Source organism: Sminthopsis crassicaudata, chromosome 2, assembly GCF_048593235.1.
Source record: "Sminthopsis crassicaudata isolate SCR6 chromosome 2, ASM4859323v1, whole genome shotgun sequence".
Taxonomy (NCBI): domain Eukaryota; kingdom Metazoa; phylum Chordata; class Mammalia; order Dasyuromorphia; family Dasyuridae; genus Sminthopsis; species Sminthopsis crassicaudata.
Window position 1 is genome coordinate 397369505 of NC_133618.1, and position 23650 is coordinate 397393154.

Consider the following 23650-nt stretch of genomic DNA (forward strand, 5'->3'; position numbering starts at 1 on the left):
TTCTAAAAAAAAAAAAGGGGGGGGGGAGGGAGGAGAATAACCCAACAAGTGTTAGGTCTAGGATTTTGGATAAAATAATTCATTGATCACATTCCCAACACCAAATCATGGTTCTTTTTTGGAAAGGGGGTTAATGCATGAATAAAAAAGATGCAATTGTTAAAAATGACCCAACATCCCAAGAGAAATGATATAAATATACACACATATATATGAAAATATATATATATATATACATATATATGGACACACATACACACACATATATATATATACATATATATATATGAACAAGGACATTTTGGGTTTAAAGTTAGTAGTCAAATTTTCCAAGGACGTCTGATTTATTTTAAATCAAGAGCCAAATGTGTGTGTGTATTTTAAACCACCTCCTTGATCTAACACTGTTATAAATTACTGACTGACCCAAATTGTGTGTTCAAATTTTTTCCCTGTAACGTCACTTGGTTCTTGGCTACTAACCTTTCATGTTACTCTTGGTTTTGTCAGTTTGCTTGCCTGTGGGGGTTTGGGCCTGCTGACCCTGCCCACTGGAAGAGGCTGCCTGTTGGGCTGCTTTCTGCTTTAACATTGTCCAATCAAATGTGTAGTCATACTGGTGGTTCAGAGTCCTAGAGGAGAAAAACAATTTTCTTTATACCAATACCTGGCAAGTGTTATACTCAAACACCAAGTTCAGACAATTCATAATCTAAGACACTATATATTTCCATATAGATAAATGATGTTCTCAAAAGCATACCACAGCCTATTTGTTTTCCTTTCCTTTTCTTGCCTTCCTTCCCCCCAAGATGGCTAATTCAGAAATATGTTTAGCATGACTTCTTATATTTCTTGTCTTCTCAATGAATGGGGGAAGGATGGAAAAAGGGAGAGACGTTGGAACCGAAAATAAATTTTTTAAAATTTCTTTTATGAAAAGTAAAAAACATCTTAACAAAAGAATTGGGTTTTTGTTTGTTTGTATGTTTTTTGCTTCCAGTAAATTAATTCAAAACTAGCCTAGTAATTGCATCCTCTCTTTAGATATAGGAGTGGTAACAAAGTATTCTTACAAGTATTTTTTTGTCTTACAAAAGTACAGAGATTAACTTTCTATACTTTTTTCCTCCCCCAAAACACTCAAATAACAAACCTCCAAGCCCTGAAAGTGCTATCTGTGAATTTATATGTAAATATATAAGCATATAATTGCACATGTATATATATATTTTATGAATATAAACTTTGAATTATATGCATACCAGTGTAACAAAAGATCAAAGTTGGTAATATATAATAGTACCCCAATAACCCTGAACAAAATATCATTCAATACTGAACTACTGTGGGAGGAATTAATGCAAGTAGTAATGAATCAAAATGAGCATTTCTAACTATTAAGACTGATAAATCAGAAAGAACTGGCTTTTTTTTTTAAAGCAAAGGAGTAATAATAGTTAGCATTTACATAGCACCTAATTTATGAAGTGCTTGATATAATCTTTTGTAATTAGAAGAGTGTGAGTGAGGTAGGTAGTATAAGTATTTAAATCTAATTTACTGATGAGTAAAAGGAAACTTGAAATAATTTTAATGTCACAAAGCTAGTGAATTGTAATAGAAGAATTTTTTGAAAACTCAGCTCTTATAATTCCAAGTGCAGTGATTACACCACAGCTGCATCCCATAAAGTAGAATTATAAACTATGCTTATAGAAAAGCCTATGAGGAATATATCTGTATTGCTTGGGAACGCACCCATATGGAGTTAAAGGTTTATGAGAGAAACAAGCAGTATCAACCAGAAGAACATTTTCTCTATGTTTAAAGGACAGTCAGGCCATTATTAGCCCCTAAATTTCTATACCTTAAGACATACTTGAGAGCAATTAAAAAAAATTATATTGTGTAGGGAAAACCATTCCAAATATCTCGAAGGTATACTTATATTACTTTTAAATGTTGTAAAAAATCTTTAGATCAAACCTCAAACTCATGTTAAGATAAAGTTAAGTAAACCAACTAAGCCTAAATTTTGTCATGAAGTAGTTAAAAGATAAAATTATTCACATGGTTGTGATCCTGTTTTTATCAAGTTACATCTAACCAGTGATTGTGAAAGCACACAATCCCTGTTCATTTCAAGATGGAAAACCAAGTAGGCATGATAAAGTATAAAAAGAAGAGAATATTAAGTACATAAATATAATCAATGCTTGGCTCAGATAAAGACCTAAAGACTATAGGGATGTTCCTGGGAAAGGGGGTAAAAAAAAAAAAGGCAAAACCTTGAGACCCACGATTCTTTAGCTCCATGAACAGTTTGTCTTTGACAACAGAGTCAATCTGTTGCAAATTTGAAACATAATCTACCTTCAAGTCTCATACCCTTGAGAAAAAGTAGAAGTAGCCAACAGAATCCAAATAAACATCTGGAAGTCTTTAGTATGATAATGCTTAGCAACGTTAATAATTTATCAAAATTGTTAATTTTGTATGCTTAGTAACACTAATAACAATAACCAACATTTACATAATGTTTGTTATGTGTCGGGTACTGTGCTAAGAATTTTACAATTATGGTAGCAGTAGGTCTTCCCTCTAAGCTAACAAATGATGCTGGTAAGCATCTTAATACATACAAATAGGTTCAAAATTCAATGCTGCTTACAAAGAAAAGTGTGCCCTCCCCCTTTTCATTCTACAACAGTCTATTATAATATAATCCATCAAAAGACCTTAAAGTTCTAACTCCATGAGTGTCATTTGCAGTCAGCATATTAGTAAAAGGCTTTATGGTTAATAACATTTTCACAGTAATCCCATATGATATCAACAATAGTCTAATTTAGACATGGGACAGATATTTAAGAGGACAATTTGCCCAGTGTCAGTAACTAATAGATCGGATAGACAGGATTATAAATCAAATTTCCTGTGCGTCAATCCTATGCCCTACTATTACTGCCTTCTTGATTTTCTATGGAATTTGTATTTTCTCAAAAGGTTTCTTACAAAACCTTCAGGAATCATCATTATCATTATTTAAATAGTCTTAAGGTTTACAAAGCTCTTCATATATGATCCTCATCATAACTTTCTGAGAGATGGACTATAGATATACATACATTCATTTTACAGGCAAGACTTAGATAATTTCTATTTCTTTCTGCCATAGTATAGTTTAAGTAAAATGAAAGATTGAATATGATGTAATGTGGATGGGATGTCTTAAAACAATTTTAAAACTGACCTGAAAAGAATACGAAATAGTTGCCTCAGATACATATAATCTGGTGCTTCTTCAAAACGTAGTCCACGACAATAGTTTAGATACATGGCAAATTCTGCTGGAAACCCCTATAAAAAAAAAATAAATAAATAAAAAAAATAAGTGAGTCAAAGAAACATACTGCATGTTTTAACAGAAAACATTCATATGTGATTTAATAACAATTAAGTAGGATGTTTACTATTTCAAAGTCTGAAAATGAAAAGTAACTACTCTAAAACTTGGTTTGCCTACATTATGTAACCAGTATCATGTTTCTTTGTTCACTCTCTATTATTACTTATTGCTCAATGGCAGCAAACTTCCTGTTCACATGAGTGGTAACCTACTGCTAAAATGTACTTATACACATAATTTTAAAAATTAGCTATAACGTTAATGCTTCTAATGTGATAAATATATTTCCCTTCTATCTAGGACTTTGAAAAGTGTTCTTTTTAAAGAAACTAAAAGAAATGAAATGCTTGTTGGAAATAACTGTCTTTCAGCACATTGCCATAAATACTACAAAGAATTCAATTCTTTAGCTTTGATGATACAGGAGCAGAGATAGAAAATGGGCACATAGCAAACACTTATTCCCTGTCCTAATCCATTCTTACCTTTACCTTTCTGTCCAATTGTTTGCCTACCTCCAAAGTCTTCCCTTAATAAATTCCTTTAAGAGAAAAATTCTGGATATTTAGAAGCATACAATATGTGGAAAAGCCTTATCATCTGCCTTTCCATCGTAGGAAAGGAAAAGTGGAGATATATAAAATAATTTTACTTCTTTAGCACACTTTTCACTTTCAGAGACAACTTGTTAATTTAGAACCCCAAGACCATAATACCTGCAGAAATACAAACACCACAAACATGTATTAGGTCTATTTTCCTAACAAAATATCAATTCCTTTAAAGCATATATCATACCTTATATTTCCCGGAATCAAAGACATACACAGTAGTTACACAAAACTTGTTAGTATTTCAGACAACTTTTACATTACACACAAATTATTTATCTATTCTTAGTATACAAAATGTGATGAGATAAATATCTCATTGTTCATACAAATAATACAATTGTATGAAACATTCAATAAATTCAATCAGTAATAAGGTTTTTTCTAAGCTAATTTTACTCCCTTCAAATAAAATGAGTTTTAATTCCTTGAAAAGTAAACAAAAATCAACAGTCTTTCTATCTACTTCTATTCTTTTTTTACTGTGTCTATCATTTCTTCTGATGACTCTACATCCCAATGTAAATATACTAGATATTTTTCTTTTTTAATTAAATTATACATTGCTTTGGAGAATCCTATTAGAAAAGCTTACTCCTATACCTTTTTTCTCAATGTGCATCTTTAACTATTTAATATGAATTTTTCTCTATTTTATCACACTAGGAATTAATCCAAACAGACTAAAATATGTTGGCATAATGGGCTACCTTAAAAAATATCACCCACTTTTGGCCAATTCACCAAGAAATTAATTAAAATGCCATGGCATTTGCATGAAGCAAGTTCATAAAGGTATACCCCGATAACACATTCAAGTTTTAATGCTTGCCACAAATTGTTTTTCTTTTAACTGCTAATAAATTAAATGCATTTGTTACAACCTCTTACCTTACATAAAACTTCAACGGGAGTGGACATCTTCTTTTCACTAATCTTTTCATACTTTTGTTTTTTTGTTGCAGCCTATGGAATACAAGAAACACAATATAATCAGTAATAGATTAAACAAGGGACAGCCATAGGGATTGGGGGAGAGGGGGAACTAATGAAATAAATGTAAAGTTCAGAACATTTTAGCCTAATGGCTTATTTTGTTTTGAAATTTATATTTTATCAATCCTGAGTTCTCAAAAGTATTCTTAAGAGGATCTCTACTCTGGCAGGTTATACAACGCTGAAGTTTTCAGGAATATACTTGTGTCAGTTATCAAAAGGCAAATCTGGCAAAATCTAGAAGAGGGCTCATTAGCAGATTTGTGGACCACAGTTATCATTAAGTCCCTCATATTGTGAAAGTCTGCTGTTCCACTGGGAAGTGAATGTAAATTGTTAGCACTACTGTCTATCTACCCAGGTTACTTATACCTTCGGAATCTAATACTTAATGTGCAACAAGAAAATGGTATTTACACACATATATTGTATCTAGGTTATATTGTAACACATGTAAAATGTATGGGATTGCCTGTCATCGGGGGGAGGGAGTGAAGGGGGGGGACAATTTGGAAAAATGAATACAAGGGATAATATTATTTAAAAAAATTACTCATGCATATATACTGTGGGGAAAAAAATTCTAAATTTAAAAAAAAAAAAAAAAAAAAAAGTCTGCTGTTCCAGTCAGAAAAATTATCCATTAAAGACTTTAATATAAATATACCAATGACACTACAAACTGTACAGCTGAATTTTCCATAGGGAACTCTCATGGGTCAATACAGTCCCTTTGTAATAGCTGAACTGACTCATACCATGGGAAAAACATTACAAATTATGGTTAACTTCCTTCTATCTGCTGCTGCCAGATTAAGAGAAATATGGAGATAGTACATAGAGTGCTGGCAAGACTTGGGATGGAGTCTTGTTTCGTTCCAATATTGGCTATTTGATCCTTGTTAAATCGCTTTTATCCTGTCATTCTGTGTAACTCTCTTGAGACAATAGTTACAAAATTTTTTTTTTCATACACACTAGTGATTTTTATAGATGTACCTCCAAAAAACACTGGGAGTAGAGGGACCACAACAAAAAAATGGTTCTAATTTAGTGTAATCTTGTCTAATGTTTTATTAACAAAGCAAAATACTCTCTCTTCCAATACAAGAAAATAGATTTGATAGAAAAAAAATCAAAACTAGAAGAAAGGTTTTCTCAATGCTCACTACTTGTCTTAAACTAATATAAAACAATAAAATATTTCTAAGGAAGTGTTATTAATTCATTTTTTTAAAAAATTGAACAGCAAAAATTTTACCTATTAGAAAATACAAGTACACTCAAAGAAATCCTTCCAGCTTTCCTTTACACAAAAAATATGTTTATTGTTCATATAACAACAGATCTAACACTTTAAAAAGTCTAGTATGGCAGCAGAATGGAAAGAATAATGTGCTAATAGTATGAAACATATTAGGTCAAGTTTCAGCTCTATCATTTACTAGATGTGTGAATGTGTTGCAGATATAACTTGGCTTTCTGGACCATAATTTTTTCATCTATAAAATAACACTTGTGTTGCTATCTGGGTTAAATGTAATAACAACATTAAATAAATTAAATATATAAACATGTTTAATATACAACAATTTATATAAATTATGTGTTATGTGTGCACATATACACATACACATATAATATAAAAATCTAAAAATTCCACTTATAAATTGTAAAGTGCTAGAGAGATAAATTCAGCTCCTACTCCCATGCAAATGAAGCAATAATTAGAGAGTATATAATCCACTAATAAAAACGTCATAAGCCTCTGGCTGGGTCTCTGATAAAACTGAGCATGGGAAGAAGGAAAGGAAGTGTTAGAGGAGCCCCATTTGTGCAAGAAGAGTCCAACATTCCTGAAAACAGCACCATCTCTCAGACTTCAACCTCTTTCAGTCCCGTACTTGGCAATTTGCAACAGGTGAGAGCATCACCGAAAGCAGATGCATACAAAAGTGGTACAGGCTAGGTAGCTAAAACCTCTGCCATTACATCTCTTTAGATGCTAGTGGAAATAACCCAGGACAATGAATCTGAACCCCCTCAGATATCAAAAAAGGAACTGTTTTGGAAAAAAGTCTTTCCATCCTTGCTACCAGCAACTACCACTAAAAGACAAGTAAGCTTCAATATCCTGAGAATCCCTATCCACCTAACCTTCCAGAATTCTTTACTTTCCCCCCCAAAAGTTAATTAAAACAGATTTAATCTATGCTCCTTTAATATAAAGCCTTATGGTACAGGAGTTCTTAACTTTTTGTTTTTGTCATGGATCTTACTAACAGTCTTATATAACCTATGAACTCTTCAAAATGTTTTAAAATGCATAAGCTAAAATATGTAATATTGCAAAAGAAGTCAATTAAATTAAAATGTAGGTATGATGTTCAATATCTAAAAAACAAATTCACAGACCTCAGATTAAAAGTTCCTAAGGAAATGGAAATTGAGTGGACAGCCATCAACTGGGGAAATAGCTGAGTAAGTTATAGTATATGAATGTAATAGAATATTATTGTTCTATAAAAAATGATCAGCAGGATAATTTCAGAAAAGCCTGGAAAAAACTTGTGTGAAGTGATGTTGGATAAAGTGAGCAGAACCAGGAGAATACTGTACATATTAATAGCAAGATTATAGATTGTGATGATCAACTATGACAGACAACAATTCCAATATACTCGGGAATGAAAATTCCATCTGCATCCAGAGAGCGAGAGAACTATGGAGACAAAATGAGGACTGAAGCATACTATTCTCACCTTTTTTTTTTTTGTCTGTTTTTGCTTTTTTGTGTTTTTTCCCATTTGTTCTGATTTTCCTTTTACAACATGACTAATATGGAAATTTATTTAAAATTAATGTACCTAGATAACCTATATCAGAATATTATTTGCTGCCTTGGGGAAGGGGGAGGGAGAAAAAAAAATTCAGAACTTAAAAAAAAAAAAGGATCCCTGCTTAGCAGGAATATGACGTACCTTTAAACCTTGCCAGGGCAGGCTGGTCCTATTAAAATACATCAACACATATCCTAGAGACTCCATATCATCACGTCGACTGAAGAAGAAGAGAAAGAATTTTAGGAATACACACACACTATTTTAAAAAGAATACCTTTGTGAATTGACAGAATTCACTGGCAAAAAAAACTTTAAAATACAAAGGGAAAAGTTCATACCAAGTTGTTTTTTAAACAAATGACTAGATTTTAAATGAAGGAAACTTTATTAGTCAATGAATCAACAAGCTTTCACAATGCTTGATATGACTTTAAGGAAAAGCAAAACAATTTAGACAAACAATTTTGAGGCATCAAGTACCACAGCAATTCTGAAAATTCAGTGTGAATAGCACAGCAGGATAAAAAGCACAAATTAAGGTTTTTAAGCTAACAGTATCTAGAATGTTCTAAATACTTCTAGAATGCTTCTAAAACATTCCTAAGTAATCACGATCTAAGAAAATCATCTTCAGTGTATTTGAATTTTGAAGCATAATTTTTATCAAATGACAACCACCTTATTACAAGTTTAAAAAAAAATCTTCAAATGTGCTTTCAGTTCACACATACAGATTAACAAAATAAAACACTTTTATGTATATAGCAAAAGCACATAAAAGTGCCACGGTTTTAAAAATGACTTAAGACGAAAATAATCACGTAATATAATACGTTTGACAGATTTTCTCATTTTCTTGCGTAAGAAAATAGTAAGATATAGAGACTTAAGTGACAATACATGCAATGGAAAGGAATCAGTTGAATGGCCAGACTCAAAAATTCATTATTAATGATTCAATGTCAATCTGAAAGACAATCTCAAGTCTCATGTCTCAGTCATATGTGTACTGGCCTTGTGCAACTTCACATTTTTATTGATAATTTGGAAAAGTCACAAAGTCTCGAGGAAAGGCAGCACGGGGTAATATTTAAGAATCTAATTAATTCAAAATTAAGACCACCCAGAATAATTCAGAATCAAGCCTAGCTTCTGAGAAATTAGGTGTAAGCCAAGAGCAAGTCATAGCAGCTTTCCATAAATTATAGAACAAGATCCAAACTGCGATTTTTTTCATAAAAGACTTCCTGTATCTGGCCAGAAAAAAAAAAAAAAAAAACCAATAAAGGCAGACAACATTAGATAAAGGAGGAAAGAATTGTTAACATCCTGAATAAAAAGATTTAAGATCTAAAAAGATAACAGGCTAGGTAAAACACTAGTTAGAATCTATTAAGATGTGATTTAAAAGGCATTTATAAAATTTGGTTCTTGGTTTACACATGCACACATACACATAAACTACTTCAAAAATATCATATTAAAAAATCATGGCTAGACAACAGTTTATGTAGAATCATCTTTGGGATTTTGATGGACAGTAAACACAATGAACAATTGTGATGCACAGCTAAATTAAGGAAACCTAAAAGTTCCCAATCAAAGGAATAATTTCCAGGAATAGGGAAATGATAAATAATACTGCCTCTAGTTCAGAACACTAAAGAAGTATTGTATTTAGTTCTAGGCACATCAGAAAGAATGCTGACAAGATGGTGCATTAAAAAACAAGGTCAACAAAGAGTCCTGAAATTAAGTCACAAGAAAAAGACTTTAAAGGGATTGGAGACATTCAGAAAAGAAACTTAAATGATACATGGCAGCTATCTTCAAGTATTTCAAGGACTATCATATGGCAAAGGGAACAAATTGTATTCTGCTTGGTCCCTTCAGAAAGAAGCATATTTAGTCTAAAGCAATACTTCCTAATAATTAAAGCTATCTAAAAATAGCATTGGATGCCTTAGGAGGTACTAAACTCATTCTCGCTTGAATTTTAAGGTATGTTCTAGAAAGAATTCTTGTTCAGGTATGAATCGGGATAGTCTCTATGGTCCTTGACAACTGAGATTCTATTTTATTTTTATACATATTATAATACTTAGACTAAACTACTGAATGACTTTAAGTTTTGAATTTTTTAAAATAAATTGCTTATTACCACAGAATGATCAGTGTCAAGATGGAAGGACCATAAAAGAATTAATTTACAGATGAGAAAATTGAGACAAAGAGAAGTTATGCGACTTCCCTAGGTTTTGAAGTATTTAAGATGTAATTTGAATTCAATTTTCAAGACTCCAAAATCAGTGTTTAATCCACTCTGCCACAATTAACAACTAAATATTTTGAGTAATATCAGTATCTCTAAATAACATCTTAGTAGTGAATTACAGAAAACTGGTAGGGAGCTGGTAAGGCAAAGGAAGTTGTGAAGATCTAATGACATGTAAACACTGAAAGAATTACACAAATAAAAGTTATACATCTACAACTATAAATATATCAAAGGTCAATTTTTCTCTATAAATATTGCCTCTATTCAGTTTCCACTGTCAAACACTCTAAAGAGTTGCTTATGTACTCTGTTCTCTCACTACTTCCCTAACACCTACTTACATTTTCCTCATTAAAATAATGAGGAAGATATTTCCTTTCAAATTTTAAAACATACAAAAATCACACACTAAGACAAATGGCAGTAGAAAAAAAATATTTTAAGAATTCATAGTATCACAGATTTAGTGCTGGGTGGGACTCCAAAATTCAAACATTAAAGTAGTAAAGACAAAATTTAATTTAATTCAAATCCTTTGCAAAAGATATCCTCATATGATAAAAGTAAATTGCTCAAACTTCAGGAATGGCTACTGTGTAAAATGTTTAGGAAGTACAGCCAACTTTCATAATTACCTCTGCTCGATGCCAAGATGTGCATTGATGCTGGCATACCGGGCAGTGCCAGTGAGATTTTTATCTTCTCTGTATGGTATATGTTGTCTTGTTCTGTTGTCTCTGTACTTTTTGGCCAAACCAAAGTCAATAAGGAATAACTTTAAAAAAGAAATGAAGATAGGTTAGGTTTATAAATACTTTACACTTCAAATCCTTTTTTCTCATTCATCAAATGGTTACCCTTATTTTGATGCAAACATTTCAAAATAAAGACTTATTTTTACTAGCCTTCACCAATAAACCAATAAATAAAAACATAACTAGCTCAAGCATTTTGTCATTTGCACTATTCAGCATGCCAAGTTCATTCACTCTTAAATATATTTAGGCATGTAGTCACTTCTTTATTGAAGGGGGGGGGGGGGAAGCACACCACTGACATGCTAATTTCCATAATGCCATGAAACCATAACTAAAATATTTTTTAAGATCTCATTTTAATCAACAAAATTCCATTCTATCTATTAAGGCCATATACTGCTCAACATGCCCAAAATCTGATCTGAAATAATTACACATTTAAAAGCTTTACATAAATGAAAACATAGTTGCAAATAAAATTTATAGCTCTTCTACAGAATCATGTTATCACACTGACTAATTCAGGGTGACATTATGCATTTAAATTAGGAAGTTAAATGTCTACATATTAAGTTGGCTTAATTTCTAACAAGAATTTAGTATGTATTGAAAATAAATAAGCTAAAGTTAACCAAGAGATTAAATGAACCAAAAGGTTTGTATATTAAAAAATTGTTTTGGAATTTAACTGAGGAATAAAACTCACTAATTGTTCTTATAGAAACTCAAATGGACAGTCCTGCCTCACATAGTATCTAGAATTACTAAGTATTCTTGAAATCTGAAGACACTATTTTGGATTAAGTTCTAAAAACATTTGTTTTTTACATTTTTCTGAATATAATTTAAGCTTTTCATGATAATTCAGTATCATGATAAACATTACTTGTGGTTTTATAATAAAATAGTATCTTTAGGAATAAAACAGTGCTTGTATCAGCTTTTTAGTTATGCTTTTTTCCTTTTTGTTATTTGCTCCCTATTTCTAATTTTCAGTTGACTTGAAAAGTAGTTTATTAAATCTTATAAGGAGTATACAAAATAAAATTAACAACTTTAATCCTATGAATTAATGAAGTAAGGATATTCTTAATGAGCTCTTTTATGACATAAAAGATAGGAAATTGGTTAGTTTACTAAGAGGCCTATATGTGGCTGTGTTCTGAACTACTGAGGATGGCAAAAATCTGACTCACAGTAAATGGAATTACATGTTTCCCTTTGTTTTACTAAAAACAGATCAATTGCCATTCTTATTAAGATGTAATTGGGTATTCAAAGCTTTCCAGATAAGTTAAGATTTATACTTTCTTTGTGGTAAAGGATCATAAATGCATCAAATATTTTAAAAAAATAAGATTGATACTAACATAAAAGATTTTTCTTCATATGAAAACAGACAGATGACTCAAAACATTTAAACAAGTTTAAATGAATTCCTAAGTAAAAACGTAACTATAATTTCTAACTTCTGTTCACAAAATAAAATTCAATATGGAAAAGAATGAAGAACCATCATTCATATTCTCTTTCTCTCTTTGCTTCTATTCACAAAATGAAGGGATTGGTTTTGATTGTTTTTCATGACATTCCTACTAACATTGCATGACACTATGTATGTATGTATTTATAACCTATAAATAAAATTTAAATTCTCCTTAACACAAAATCAACACTGGGAAACATTAGGAATGAGGAAACTTAAACAAATCTCTACAGTTGAAATTTGATATAGCTGCTCCTTTTGATACACTAGTATACCAAGTAGTAGCAGAAAGTACTTGCTAAAGGGCCAGCCCTGAGCTAGAATCAAGAAGATTTCAGAGGGGAAATGATGCCTCTTAGAGAGCTGTAGAACTACACTGATGGAGGGAATCTGTGTACTAGGAGTATTCTACACTGATAAAAAAATCACAAGTCGGTACCCCAAAAGAGAAAACAAGGAGGAGCAATTATTCAATTTTACAGATGTTATATACATATCAATTTCATATGTAGCTAACTATTAAGTACAATAGCTGTATGCATTGTGACAAATGAGAAAAATACTTTCAAACTGACAGTTTTATTAAAAACCATTACCAGTATTAAAAACTAGAACATCTTTTCATAGCTTATACTTGTTATTAGGACATTCTCAGTGAAAATAAACTGTCTTCCTAAACATCTAAGTAAGTTAACCTAACCCTGTCAGGTTAAGATAACTGAATTCCAACTTCACTAAGAGAAATCAAAGAAAATTTGAAGACTTCCTGTTATTTTCACTACTAAAAATTGTGCCTGGAAAACAACTAGATGGAATACGAAAAATTATCTTAAGTAAAAAAAAGGCAAATCAGAAAAGGGGGACCCAAAATATAAATTTTATCATGTCTCTAACCTTCACTTTAGTTATGTCAACATAATTCAGTGCTTCAAAATAGTGGGGCATGTAGACATTTAATACATATGACTGCTCTGATACTGCTTTGAAATATCTTCAAAGTAATAACAAAAGTCCACTTTAGGTCATAAAATCCCAACCAAAATGACATCTATTCAATCACAAAAGACCCATCTAACAAACCTTACTTAAATCCATAGCCTCAACTAACCTAATTATTTAATGTCTATCAAGTTCTCCAATCCTTATTTTACCAAACCCTATCCTCCTCCATCCAGAAACACAACTCCTATTTAAACAAATGGTACAAAATGTATCAGTCAATGCGATTTCACCTAACAAACTGTTTCTAGGAAACCAAATGACCAGAAAAGGTCATGCCAGAACAAAATAATTCTGAAACCCTAAATAATTTGTTAGCTCTTTCTTGAGATTCAATAAAATAAAGGCATTACCAAATAAATCAGGTAGGGAGGTCATCAATAATGAATCTTAAGCTATCTTTGGATAACCCTACATATGTAAAATTTCACTTATTTGACAATTAAAAGTTATCCAAAGGTTTCTATAAATTGCCTAGAAGGAAAAAAAAAAATATATGTTTTGAAAAATCTTTTTCTAAAAAGTTATCCCTGTGGTAAAGGTAAAAAAAAAAAAAAAAAAAAAAAAAAAAAAAAAAAGACAACATTCAGTGAGAGGAATTTTCCATTCAATAAATACACTTTTCTCTTCAAGATTTTGTCCAACTTTAATAAATAGAAGAAAATAATATGGAAAACTCAATTATATATAGCCATTTTTTTAAATCTAAAGTTAAACTACTTCATGTTCCATTATTCCTAAATTTTATCTCTCTTGCTCATCCCAACTGAAAATATAAACACATTTTCAAATTAACTAAATAAAAAAAAAAAGAAAAAGGAAAAAGGAAAAATGCTGCAAAATCTGTAAAATTTAAGTCAACTCTTAATTATTTATGCTGATGAATAGGGAACATTCAAGTAACAAATATTTAAGACAAAATGTCTAGTAATCTATTTAAGGGTTTTTACCAAGTAAATATACTTTTCTTATGGTTCTGCTTTGGCAAGAAAGGAATATAAAGGAAAAGTTGACCTAAAAAGTATTTTGGTGCAATATTAAAAGCTCAGTTTGGGATTAATTTGGTCTATGTAATGCACAATAAAATCTTAAATGCGCGCTTACTAATGTTCATTCATTAGGCTGGAAGAATTTAAAAGGGGGAAAAAAAGGGAAACATTTTCAGTCAATGCTCTTCTTCATCAGCGCAGCTAAAAAGAGTTGACTGTATTTATTACACTCTCAAGCAGCCTTTTAAAAGTACATGCATGATCATATGACATATGAAAGCCATTCAACTTTTAGTTTGTTCTCTTTTTTTGTGGAAAAAAAATCTAATGAAGGAGGCACTTAATTTTCACTATTTAGTAAACAATGAAAAGATATTTTGTAGCACATGCAAGAAAAGACTATAGCTCCTATTTTCTAACATTCTATCAGATACACAGGCAACTTTTAATTTATCGTAACACATCTCATGTATCAGGATTATGAACATTCTAAATATGTTGAGATGTGAGAACATAGCATAAGAGCATAACAGTATTGGACTCGGAGTCAAAAGACTCAAATTTGAGACCCTGCTCCACTATTTTCTTAGCTGTTTGACTATTCTCCTATAAACTAATTTCCCTTTTTTGAATCAGCTTCTCACCTGTAAAATAAGGGCAATAATTGTACCACACAGTATGAAACATTCTGCAGCTATAAAAGTATTCTATCAAGTTGATTACTATTATCACTGAGATATACTAATGTAGTACAACTTTTTTTTTTCTTTTTTTTACCAAAGTTTCTGGTTCCAAAACATTTAGTGTATTGAACAGCCATTTAGTTCCTAAAGTAGAGAGAAAGGAATATAGAACTAGGATCAATTGTTGTACCAAATGCCCAAGAGCTAAAACTTAAATTTACTTACCTGAAATTCATTAAAATTAGAAAAGGGGACAAAGGGGGCTTTCCAGAAGTAATTTCAGAAACAAAGTATTCAGATGCAGCTATGGTAAGCTATGTTCCCCCATGCATTAAGATCTATTATTCCAAATGTTATTTTAATAAAATAAACAGGGCTATTCCTTTAAATTCAACCCAAATAACACTCTTAAGTAATTTTTGATAACAGAACTACAACAGCATTATCTCATGTAGGTAGATGTTAGATATTTAAAATTAATCCTTTTATATACTTTTCTCTAAACTTTATAGTTTAAGCAACAGCCACAAGGAAATATCTTAGTAACGTTACATGTTTGCCAAGTATGTCTGAATAATGCCAACGTAAGAGGTGCTTGAGCAAGGTCTACATTCTCCAGAAATCAAACAAAACAAAAAATAAAACCAAAAAAGCACATGAATTTGGGGTTGAGGTTGGAATAGGAGACAGTTTCAGACCTGGTTTAATCCTGAGAAAGATGGGTCCTGAGAAGTACTAACAGTCATGCTTCTTTTCCTCTTCCCCACTGGAGATTCTAAACACTAAACAGACAATAGAGGGTGGCAGTGCATCAAACAGGATTGCTTACATTGCAACAATGGCCGGCGCAGACAGGCAACACCGAGGCATCAGAGAAAGAAAAGGGTAGCCAAATGCCATCCTTCTTCCACCAAGCACTGGAGCTTCTCAGTTTTTCAAATATTGAGAAGAATCACATGCTCAAGAAAATTTGAATCCTAGAAAAAACTTAATTTTAAGTGTCACTTTATATAGTGCCACTGCTGTAAACAGGGATAGCAATGGTGACATTTGGCTCTATTTTAAAAAAAGGAATTTAGTCTTTGCAATCTTTTGTACCACAAACTGCCCTTCCCCCAAAAAGACAGTATATAGGGGAAAAAAATCTTCAGTAAGGAAGAGGTAGAAGGCATTTAGTCACCTTAAAGTTTATTTTCATAAGCATGCAGGGCTGATTATTGGCAAAAGTGAATAAATTCACCTTTTAAAGACAGGAGCAGTGACTCCTTAATATCCATTCATAACAATTTTCCAAATAATAAATTTGGTTAAAAATAATTTACTTAAACCACAAATTTTTCTATTAATAAAAAACTACTGGAACAAGATTACCACAGAATCCAGTCTTTATTCAGCTGGTATTACTAACTATAGTAAACAATAAAAAAATAAATAAATAAATGGATCACCTACAAACAAAATACTACTTTATATCTGGAAACTGTTAAAAGGAATCAATTCTTAATGTAAAATTTAAAAGCAATATCTGTTGCTTGATTTCTACTTAAACAAAATATTGCAATTCTATGCCAGATTCTCTAAAAGTGTGTAATGTAAGACAAATTCTTATACTTTTTATGGCTGACCTCTAAAATGAGAGGACAGAACTTTTAAAACATCATGGGAGTAATTTGGGCTTTCTATTATATCTATATGACTAACAAACTATTTCTTAAAATGCAAAGCAGCATTTTCTGGGTCATTACTCCCATTTAAAGTAAAAACTAGGTATTACAATGTCAAACCCAGCATGACTGCACACAGTGGGTATTAAAAGGGATAAAGGTCAAGTTAATGGAGATAGGGAAATGAAGGGAAGGGGATTGGGAAATGGCCAAATAAGGGAAAGATTGAGAAATTGACAAAATTGCCAAAAAATTAAGTTTTTCCTTCAATTGAACTATTATCAGATTTTTTTCCAGGACATTTTAACACCCTGGTTTTATTTATAGTAAAGAAATAACTAGTAAATTAAAAAATATGTAACTTGGGAATGGGCAAGATTTAACAAGTTACATGTAGATTTTTGAATACTGTTAAAAAGCTCAGTTTCTCAACCAAAAAAATTTAATTCTATAAAACTAAGTCAGACCGACACTGACATCTCTCACATTAGCAACCAATTCCATGTCTAATGCTCCAAGTTGGCATTCATACAGGCAAACAAAGGTAAACATTTGCAGCTAGAGCTTAAAAATATCAAACATTGTGATGGTTTAACAAAACGATGGGAATCTTGCTTCCAATTTAAAAAAAAAACAAAAAAAAACCAATGTACAGTTGTCCTGCAGTTGAGAATTTCTATCAGAACACAGCATGCTTAGTGCATTGCCAATGCTGCCTGTCTGCCCGAGCTGAACATTGAATCGGTAAATTAAGCAATTCACTCAACAAAACTAATCATTGAAGAGAAATTCTATACGATTATACAATATTTGACTGCAATCATGCATCACTAACTAAGACCCACTCACCACATAAGTTCAATAGCTATCAGAAATTCCAAAATATGAAAGAGATTTTATGACATAATAAATTTCATTTTTCTCAAGTTTCTTTAAAAAAAAAAAAAAAAAAAAAAAAAGCCCACCCAAATTTAGCATCTGGGCAAGTGTAACATGGATAAAATTGTATATTACTTCTGAAATAGGCTCAAGAAAAACACTCATAACCAATATTTAAGGACTAAAGAATTTCTAATTACCAACCATGCTCAGTCAGCAAACTTTAATGTTTTGGTGACAAGTGGGTCAATAGCTTCAAAGCTGGCATAAACACGTATCAGGAAATCCAAAAGTTAAGAGCCAAGAAGTTAATATCAAATTGTAACACAAAAATATATGGGGACTTCCACTATTATGTGAATGTGGGACATAATACTTCAAAAGTAAAACAACAGAAGCAATTAGGTTTCTTTACAGAGCACTTGGACTTTTAGGTTTAACACAACTTCTATAATAAGATCTAACTAACTTTCTTGGCTGAAAGAGTTGGAAAAGTTAAGTTAGGAGTTAGGTGATTTGGTCTTTGTGGCACAATCTTCAAAAGTGGTTACAAACAACTAATTTAAGTACTAAGAATTTTTTTAAGCTGAAATTTTGTGAGAAATTAGAGAGAGATGCTTTGTTCTTTCATGCAAAGAACACCGGACTAACCTTATTACAGTGACGCCCAATACCCATTAGGAAATTATCTGGTTTAATGTCTCTGTGTATAAAATTCTTTGTATGCACAAATTCAATTCTACTGATCATCTGGAAAAAGAAAAGAGAACTGAGTTAAAATAAAAAAGAATATACTAGTTTTAAACAAGTTCATTTGACAAAAAAGTTTATAAGCATTGCAAAATATTCCCCCATTCCCTTCTAAGTCACAAAAGTAGCATTTTTCAAAATTATACAGATAAAGGAACCAAACATATTCTTGAAAAAAAGTCACCACACTGGACCAAGAGTTCTTAAAAGTATGGTATATTAAATGCCAACAGAACCAATGGCTAGTTTTTTTCTATTAACAGTTGATAAGATCATTAAAATATTTTTTTTTATGGTATAATGAACATACACACACAACTATTACATAAAAACCACATATTCTTTTAATTCTTATGAAAATTTTTAAAAATATCTTAAGAAGAAAGGAAAAGGAAGAGAAAATACTTGGAGGAAAAAAGATATGGTGGTATATAGGAATATATTATAGTTTTATATATGGTAGTATATAGGAATATATTATAGTTTTCTGCCTCTTGTATCATTTTACTCCCATTATCTCATTAATATACTCTTCAGTCAAAACATTGTTCTGGCTATTGCTAATATGGCTTTCCATCTCACATTTCCATGCTTTTGCTCATCCTGACATACAATAAGTAACTCAATAAATGCTTATTGAATTATAAAACAGGTACATTATTTTACTACCTTGATTTTTTTGCTCTTTCCTCTTCATGATTTCAAGCTTCTGTTTTTTAATCGCCTATTTCTTGCTAAAGAATTTTTATTTCTTTTCTTTTTTAAAAAACTGGCATATCCCTCTCATAATCTCACTCCTAAATCTTGACATAAATATTTTCTGAAATTAGGGATGAAAATGATGAAAAGTCTTTAATGAATATCTATTGAGTACAATGAGTTAGGTAGGTATCATATTTGTATATGAGTAATATTCTTTTTTTTACTTTTCAGAAGAAAAATGCTAACATGTTCAGTTCATTAAAATGCCAAATTTCAGCATATTAGTCAAGTAGTAGACAAATTATAATTATAGATAATTTACCTCAATTTTTTATACTCAGTAAAGGAATATCAATAATCATAATGATTTTACTTAGGACCATCTAAAGTACAAAACACTGCTCCTGACTTTCCAGAAGTTTTGATGGCTCAATATAAAAATGAGTTTTGATCTTCTGAGAGATTCCTAATAAGAACTCTTGAAAGATGACTATTATAATTTTTAAAAAGCATCTAATTCGGTATCAGAAGTTATTGAACTTTTGCTACATATTACTTTTGATCAAATGAAATATGTTATGTGCACAGCAGGCATTTAATAAATGATTGTTCTCTTCTCTTCCTCCTTCTAACTTCATGAGACAATTTCAACCTCTCTGCTCTTCCATTTCTAAATATATAAAACAGTGATGCCACTTTAATTTCTACATTGTTTTTCAAGTGTATTAATTTTGTATTTAAAAATCTGCAATTTTTATGCCATTCTCACAGGACTATTATAAAGAGCAAATTAAAAAAAAAAAAGTGGTGTAACTATAAAGTGCTTTTATAAATGTACACTATCACTAAGTCCTACAGATCTGAAAAACACTAATATTAAAATTTAATCTGTAAAAAAAAAAAAATTAGTTAAGACAAAAAAGTTGGATTTAAGGAAATGTTTCTTTCTCCCTTACATAAACTTTTCCAAAGTTCTACCAAAAGTTTTTACTATCCTCTCAATTTCCTTCTCACTCTCACTGTATTTCCCAAAACACATAAATTCTCCCTGAATATTTTCAACATATTTTCCTATCTTTGATTTTATGCTCAAGTGCCAATCTCGAATATCTTTCTATAATTTGCCATTTTCTATAAATGTTTAACTTTTCCCCCAAGATACTCCCCTTCCCTCATATCACTTGTAATAATATCAAGTACTGTGTTCCTTTTTCCTATTCTTTATTAACCTCATTATCTATGAAAGAACTGGAAATTTTATTTCAGAGAAGCCTGACAAAAAATTATCTAAGTTTTGGTTTCAGAAGGGTCACTCCCACTTTTAGGCCCTCTCACATTAACACCTTAATTTAAAGACCTGATTAGCAAGAAAAAAACTCAAATAAAGATCTGTCCCATATAATGTTGAAATAAGAAGCAATATAATCCCAAATCCTAAATTTATACTTGAGTGACTCTGATGCTCACAAACTTAACAGATATCTCAAGTAACAGACAATTAATTCCCTGAAAAAAACCCAAGATTTCAATTCCCACACCAGTGTTCTTTACATAACATCATATTGCCTTCTCTTAACTCAACCTGACAAAAAGCTACAGAATCATGACAGCAAAATAGTCTGCTTTTAACCAAGGACCTTCTTACCCTACTCTAAGAAGGATAAAGTTATCTAAGCATATGAGTCACAGTCTTTCCTTTTAGCCAGTTAATCGAGCTTAACAAAAGAAAAAATTATCTGTTGAATGAAAAATAGTAGTTTCTTTTTTAAGATATGGCAAGTTTGACAAAACAACTTAAAATTGTATAAAAACTTTTGGTGCACTCATAATTCCTAGACTCTGTTTTAATAACAAGTACAAATTACCAATATTATAGAATTATGCTAAATACCATTTTATTATGTCAATTTTAGTAATAGCTTTTCTTTACATACCTGGTCAGCTAGCATAAGTACTGTTTTCATTGTGAACCTGCGAGAACAGAAATTGAAGAGGTCTTCAAGACTCGGTCCAAGAAGATCCATGACTAGAACATTATAGTCTTTTTCTTGACCATACCACCTGCAAAACAAAGATATAAAAATGTTTATTATGAAAAATCATCTAAAATTTTCCATTAGTTAATTGTTGAAATGTAAACTAATTTACATAACATCAGGAATAAAATTATTTTCTATTTTAAAAAATGTCTCAATATGAAAAAGAGCTAACAAGATATAAAGAACATCAGAAACCTGGGCTTCTTTTCCACCAATTGTGTGTGTGTATGTGTGTGTGTATACACAGCATGAAAGTGCTTGCAAAAACACTTTCCACACAAGCACTGTGAGGCCAAAAATTTGAAAGAAAAAAAAAAAAAAGCATGATTTATATTTACATATGAGGTAACCTCTGAAAGGTTATTTGCCCTCTCATGGGTCATCTTTTCTTCTTTCTCTTGGATTAATCTGAGATAGAATTTAAATCCCTGTCCTGATTTCAAGTGAAACACTTTTCCCACTATTATTTATAAAATAAAAAATACTTAGCTTAATAAGATGTTAGTTCTTGCCTATTGTTTTAATTCACTTCTAAACCTAGTTTTTGATTAGGACATAACCAACCAATTTAATTAGTGTATTTGTACAATCATTATTCTTAAAAATAAAATGCTATAATTCTTCAAAAGTACCCTTTAAAATCTTCAAAGTCTATCTCATAAATTGTGCTTAAGTATTTAATAGTACTATGCCCTTTTTTTGCTTCAAAAGTACAGAATTTGAATTAAGTGACTTAGCATTAAGAATCTATTATTTGAAAAATTTTAAAGTTAAGTTCTGTTCAAAGTTCCTTATAAAAAAGATTTTCCTAATCCTCCTTAATGTTTTAAGATTATCTCCAATGTGTTTAGTATGTAACTTTTGTACACAGATGTCTTCCCCATTTGATTTTGAGCTACTTCCTTGAAAGGAAGGGAGCTGTTTCTGCCTTTCTTTGTAATCTCCCTTGCTTAGCACAATGCCTGGAACACAGAAGGCATTAAATACAAAAACTTGTTGACTTAGCTGATAATCTAAAATTTTAGTGAACAATCAATGAGCCAGAGATCCTAAACTTGTCTTTTTCATGATTCCATGCCCTCCCAGGCTAGAATGTTAAGTGCCACATGAGCAAGATCAATTTCCTATACTTCCCCCTCATCCCTTACAACCATACACAGTAGCAGTATCCAAAAAATTATTGTTGACGCTTGAGTGTCTTAATAATCAAGTGGATTCCAAATATAGGTTGATCTTTATTAAGGGGAGAAAGAATGCAAGAGGAATTAATTCTCAATATTTGAACATAACTAGTCAAGGCAATCAAAAGAAACTGCAAGCTCACTGTGTATATAACATGAAGCATTTACTGTGTAGTAGAACAGAGATATAAAGAGAAATGAAACACATGATACTATTTATTCTTTGACTCAGCGATATTATAAGCATATAATCCCATGGAAGGCAGAAACATCCAAAAAGGTATACAATATGCATAGTAGCAATTTTGAAAATGGCAACAATAATAACAAAAAATATTTACTGACATTACAGTAACAGAACAGTAGAACAGGAGTGAATGAACGGAACAGAATACTAAAGAAGCCTACATTTGGAATAACTGCGTTCATATATCTGTCACTATTTTTTACCTGATGTTGGACAAATCACAACACATAGCTTAAATTTGACTAAATGACTTCTCAGGTCTTTGCCAGCTCCAAATCTATCATCTAGTAAAGGGATTGCATATATACAATGATTAGGACAAATAAAAACATTAAAAAGCAGTAAAAATCAGATTAATTGCCCAATCTTAGTCATGAAGAATATGATCAAATGCATTTCTAAATTTTCCCTATGTTAGGTAAGATCTTTTTATCAATTTTGCTTAACTTTGAATGTGGAATAGGAGAGATGGTGAAGACCTCAATTCTAACCTAGGCTCTAATCCAGGATCTACCATTTACTGAGTTCTCTAATGTATAGAATAGGGGTTGGATTAAATGACTTCTAAAATGCCTATGGTATATAACACATAATTAGATGTGTCACTATAAACAAATCTCTTCACCTCTCAAACTCCATTTCAGGACTTAACCATCACAACTTCATAGAGTTGAAAGGGACCTTACATATCAATTAGTCCAACACTTTCATTTAACTTGAAACTCAGAGAGGTGAAGTGATTCACCTAAATCTGAATTTCTTTTTTGGTAAAATGCCTAAAATCTTGTCTAACCAAGGTCAGTTCCCTCTTATACTTCAAAGTAGTTAGAAATGTATCAAATAAATTAAAACACAACTGAAAGAGAAGATTAATAAACCATCACAATAAAAGCCTAGAGTAGGGGAAACTCATAGGGTTGTCAAATTTAACTGCAAAGAGCTCTGCCTACTAGGTATCTGGTACTGTGCAAATATTGGGACAGTGCAGACAAAAAAGGGCAAATCACAGTCCCCACACTCAAGCAGGATGGAACATAAAATAGTAAAAGGAATATGGTAATAAGGCTAGAAATACAGATCAGAAAATTTTGTATTTTATTCTAGAGGTAAGAGATTTAGCTTTTGAGCTAGGA

The 23650-nt window shown here is 31.2% G+C and overlaps 1 protein-coding gene across 8 annotated transcripts in view; it reads right to left on the minus strand.

Annotated features, from left to right (window-relative positions):
- CSNK1A1 (casein kinase 1 alpha 1) overlaps positions 1-23650 on the minus strand; it is a 54683-nt gene that overhangs the window by 9856 nt on the left and 21177 nt on the right. For 3 of the 8 annotated variants that reach the window (XM_074291764.1, XM_074291765.1, XM_074291762.1), the window contains exons 3-10: positions 20985-21111; positions 18250-18348; positions 15754-15837; positions 10776-10915; positions 8001-8079; positions 4915-4989; positions 3257-3363; positions 484-632 (exon numbers count right to left, since the gene is read on the minus strand). In XM_074291764.1, the coding sequence (XP_074147865.1) occupies positions 484-632; positions 3257-3363; positions 4915-4989; positions 8001-8079; positions 10776-10915; positions 15754-15837; positions 18250-18348; positions 20985-21111 (860 nt within the window). Of the gene's footprint in view, positions 1-478; positions 633-3256; positions 3364-4914; positions 4990-8000; positions 8080-10775; positions 10916-15753; positions 15838-18249; positions 18349-20984; positions 21112-23650 lie in introns of those variants that run through there. The other 5 variants (XM_074291769.1, XM_074291768.1, XM_074291767.1 and 2 more) reach the window with 4 other exon arrangements.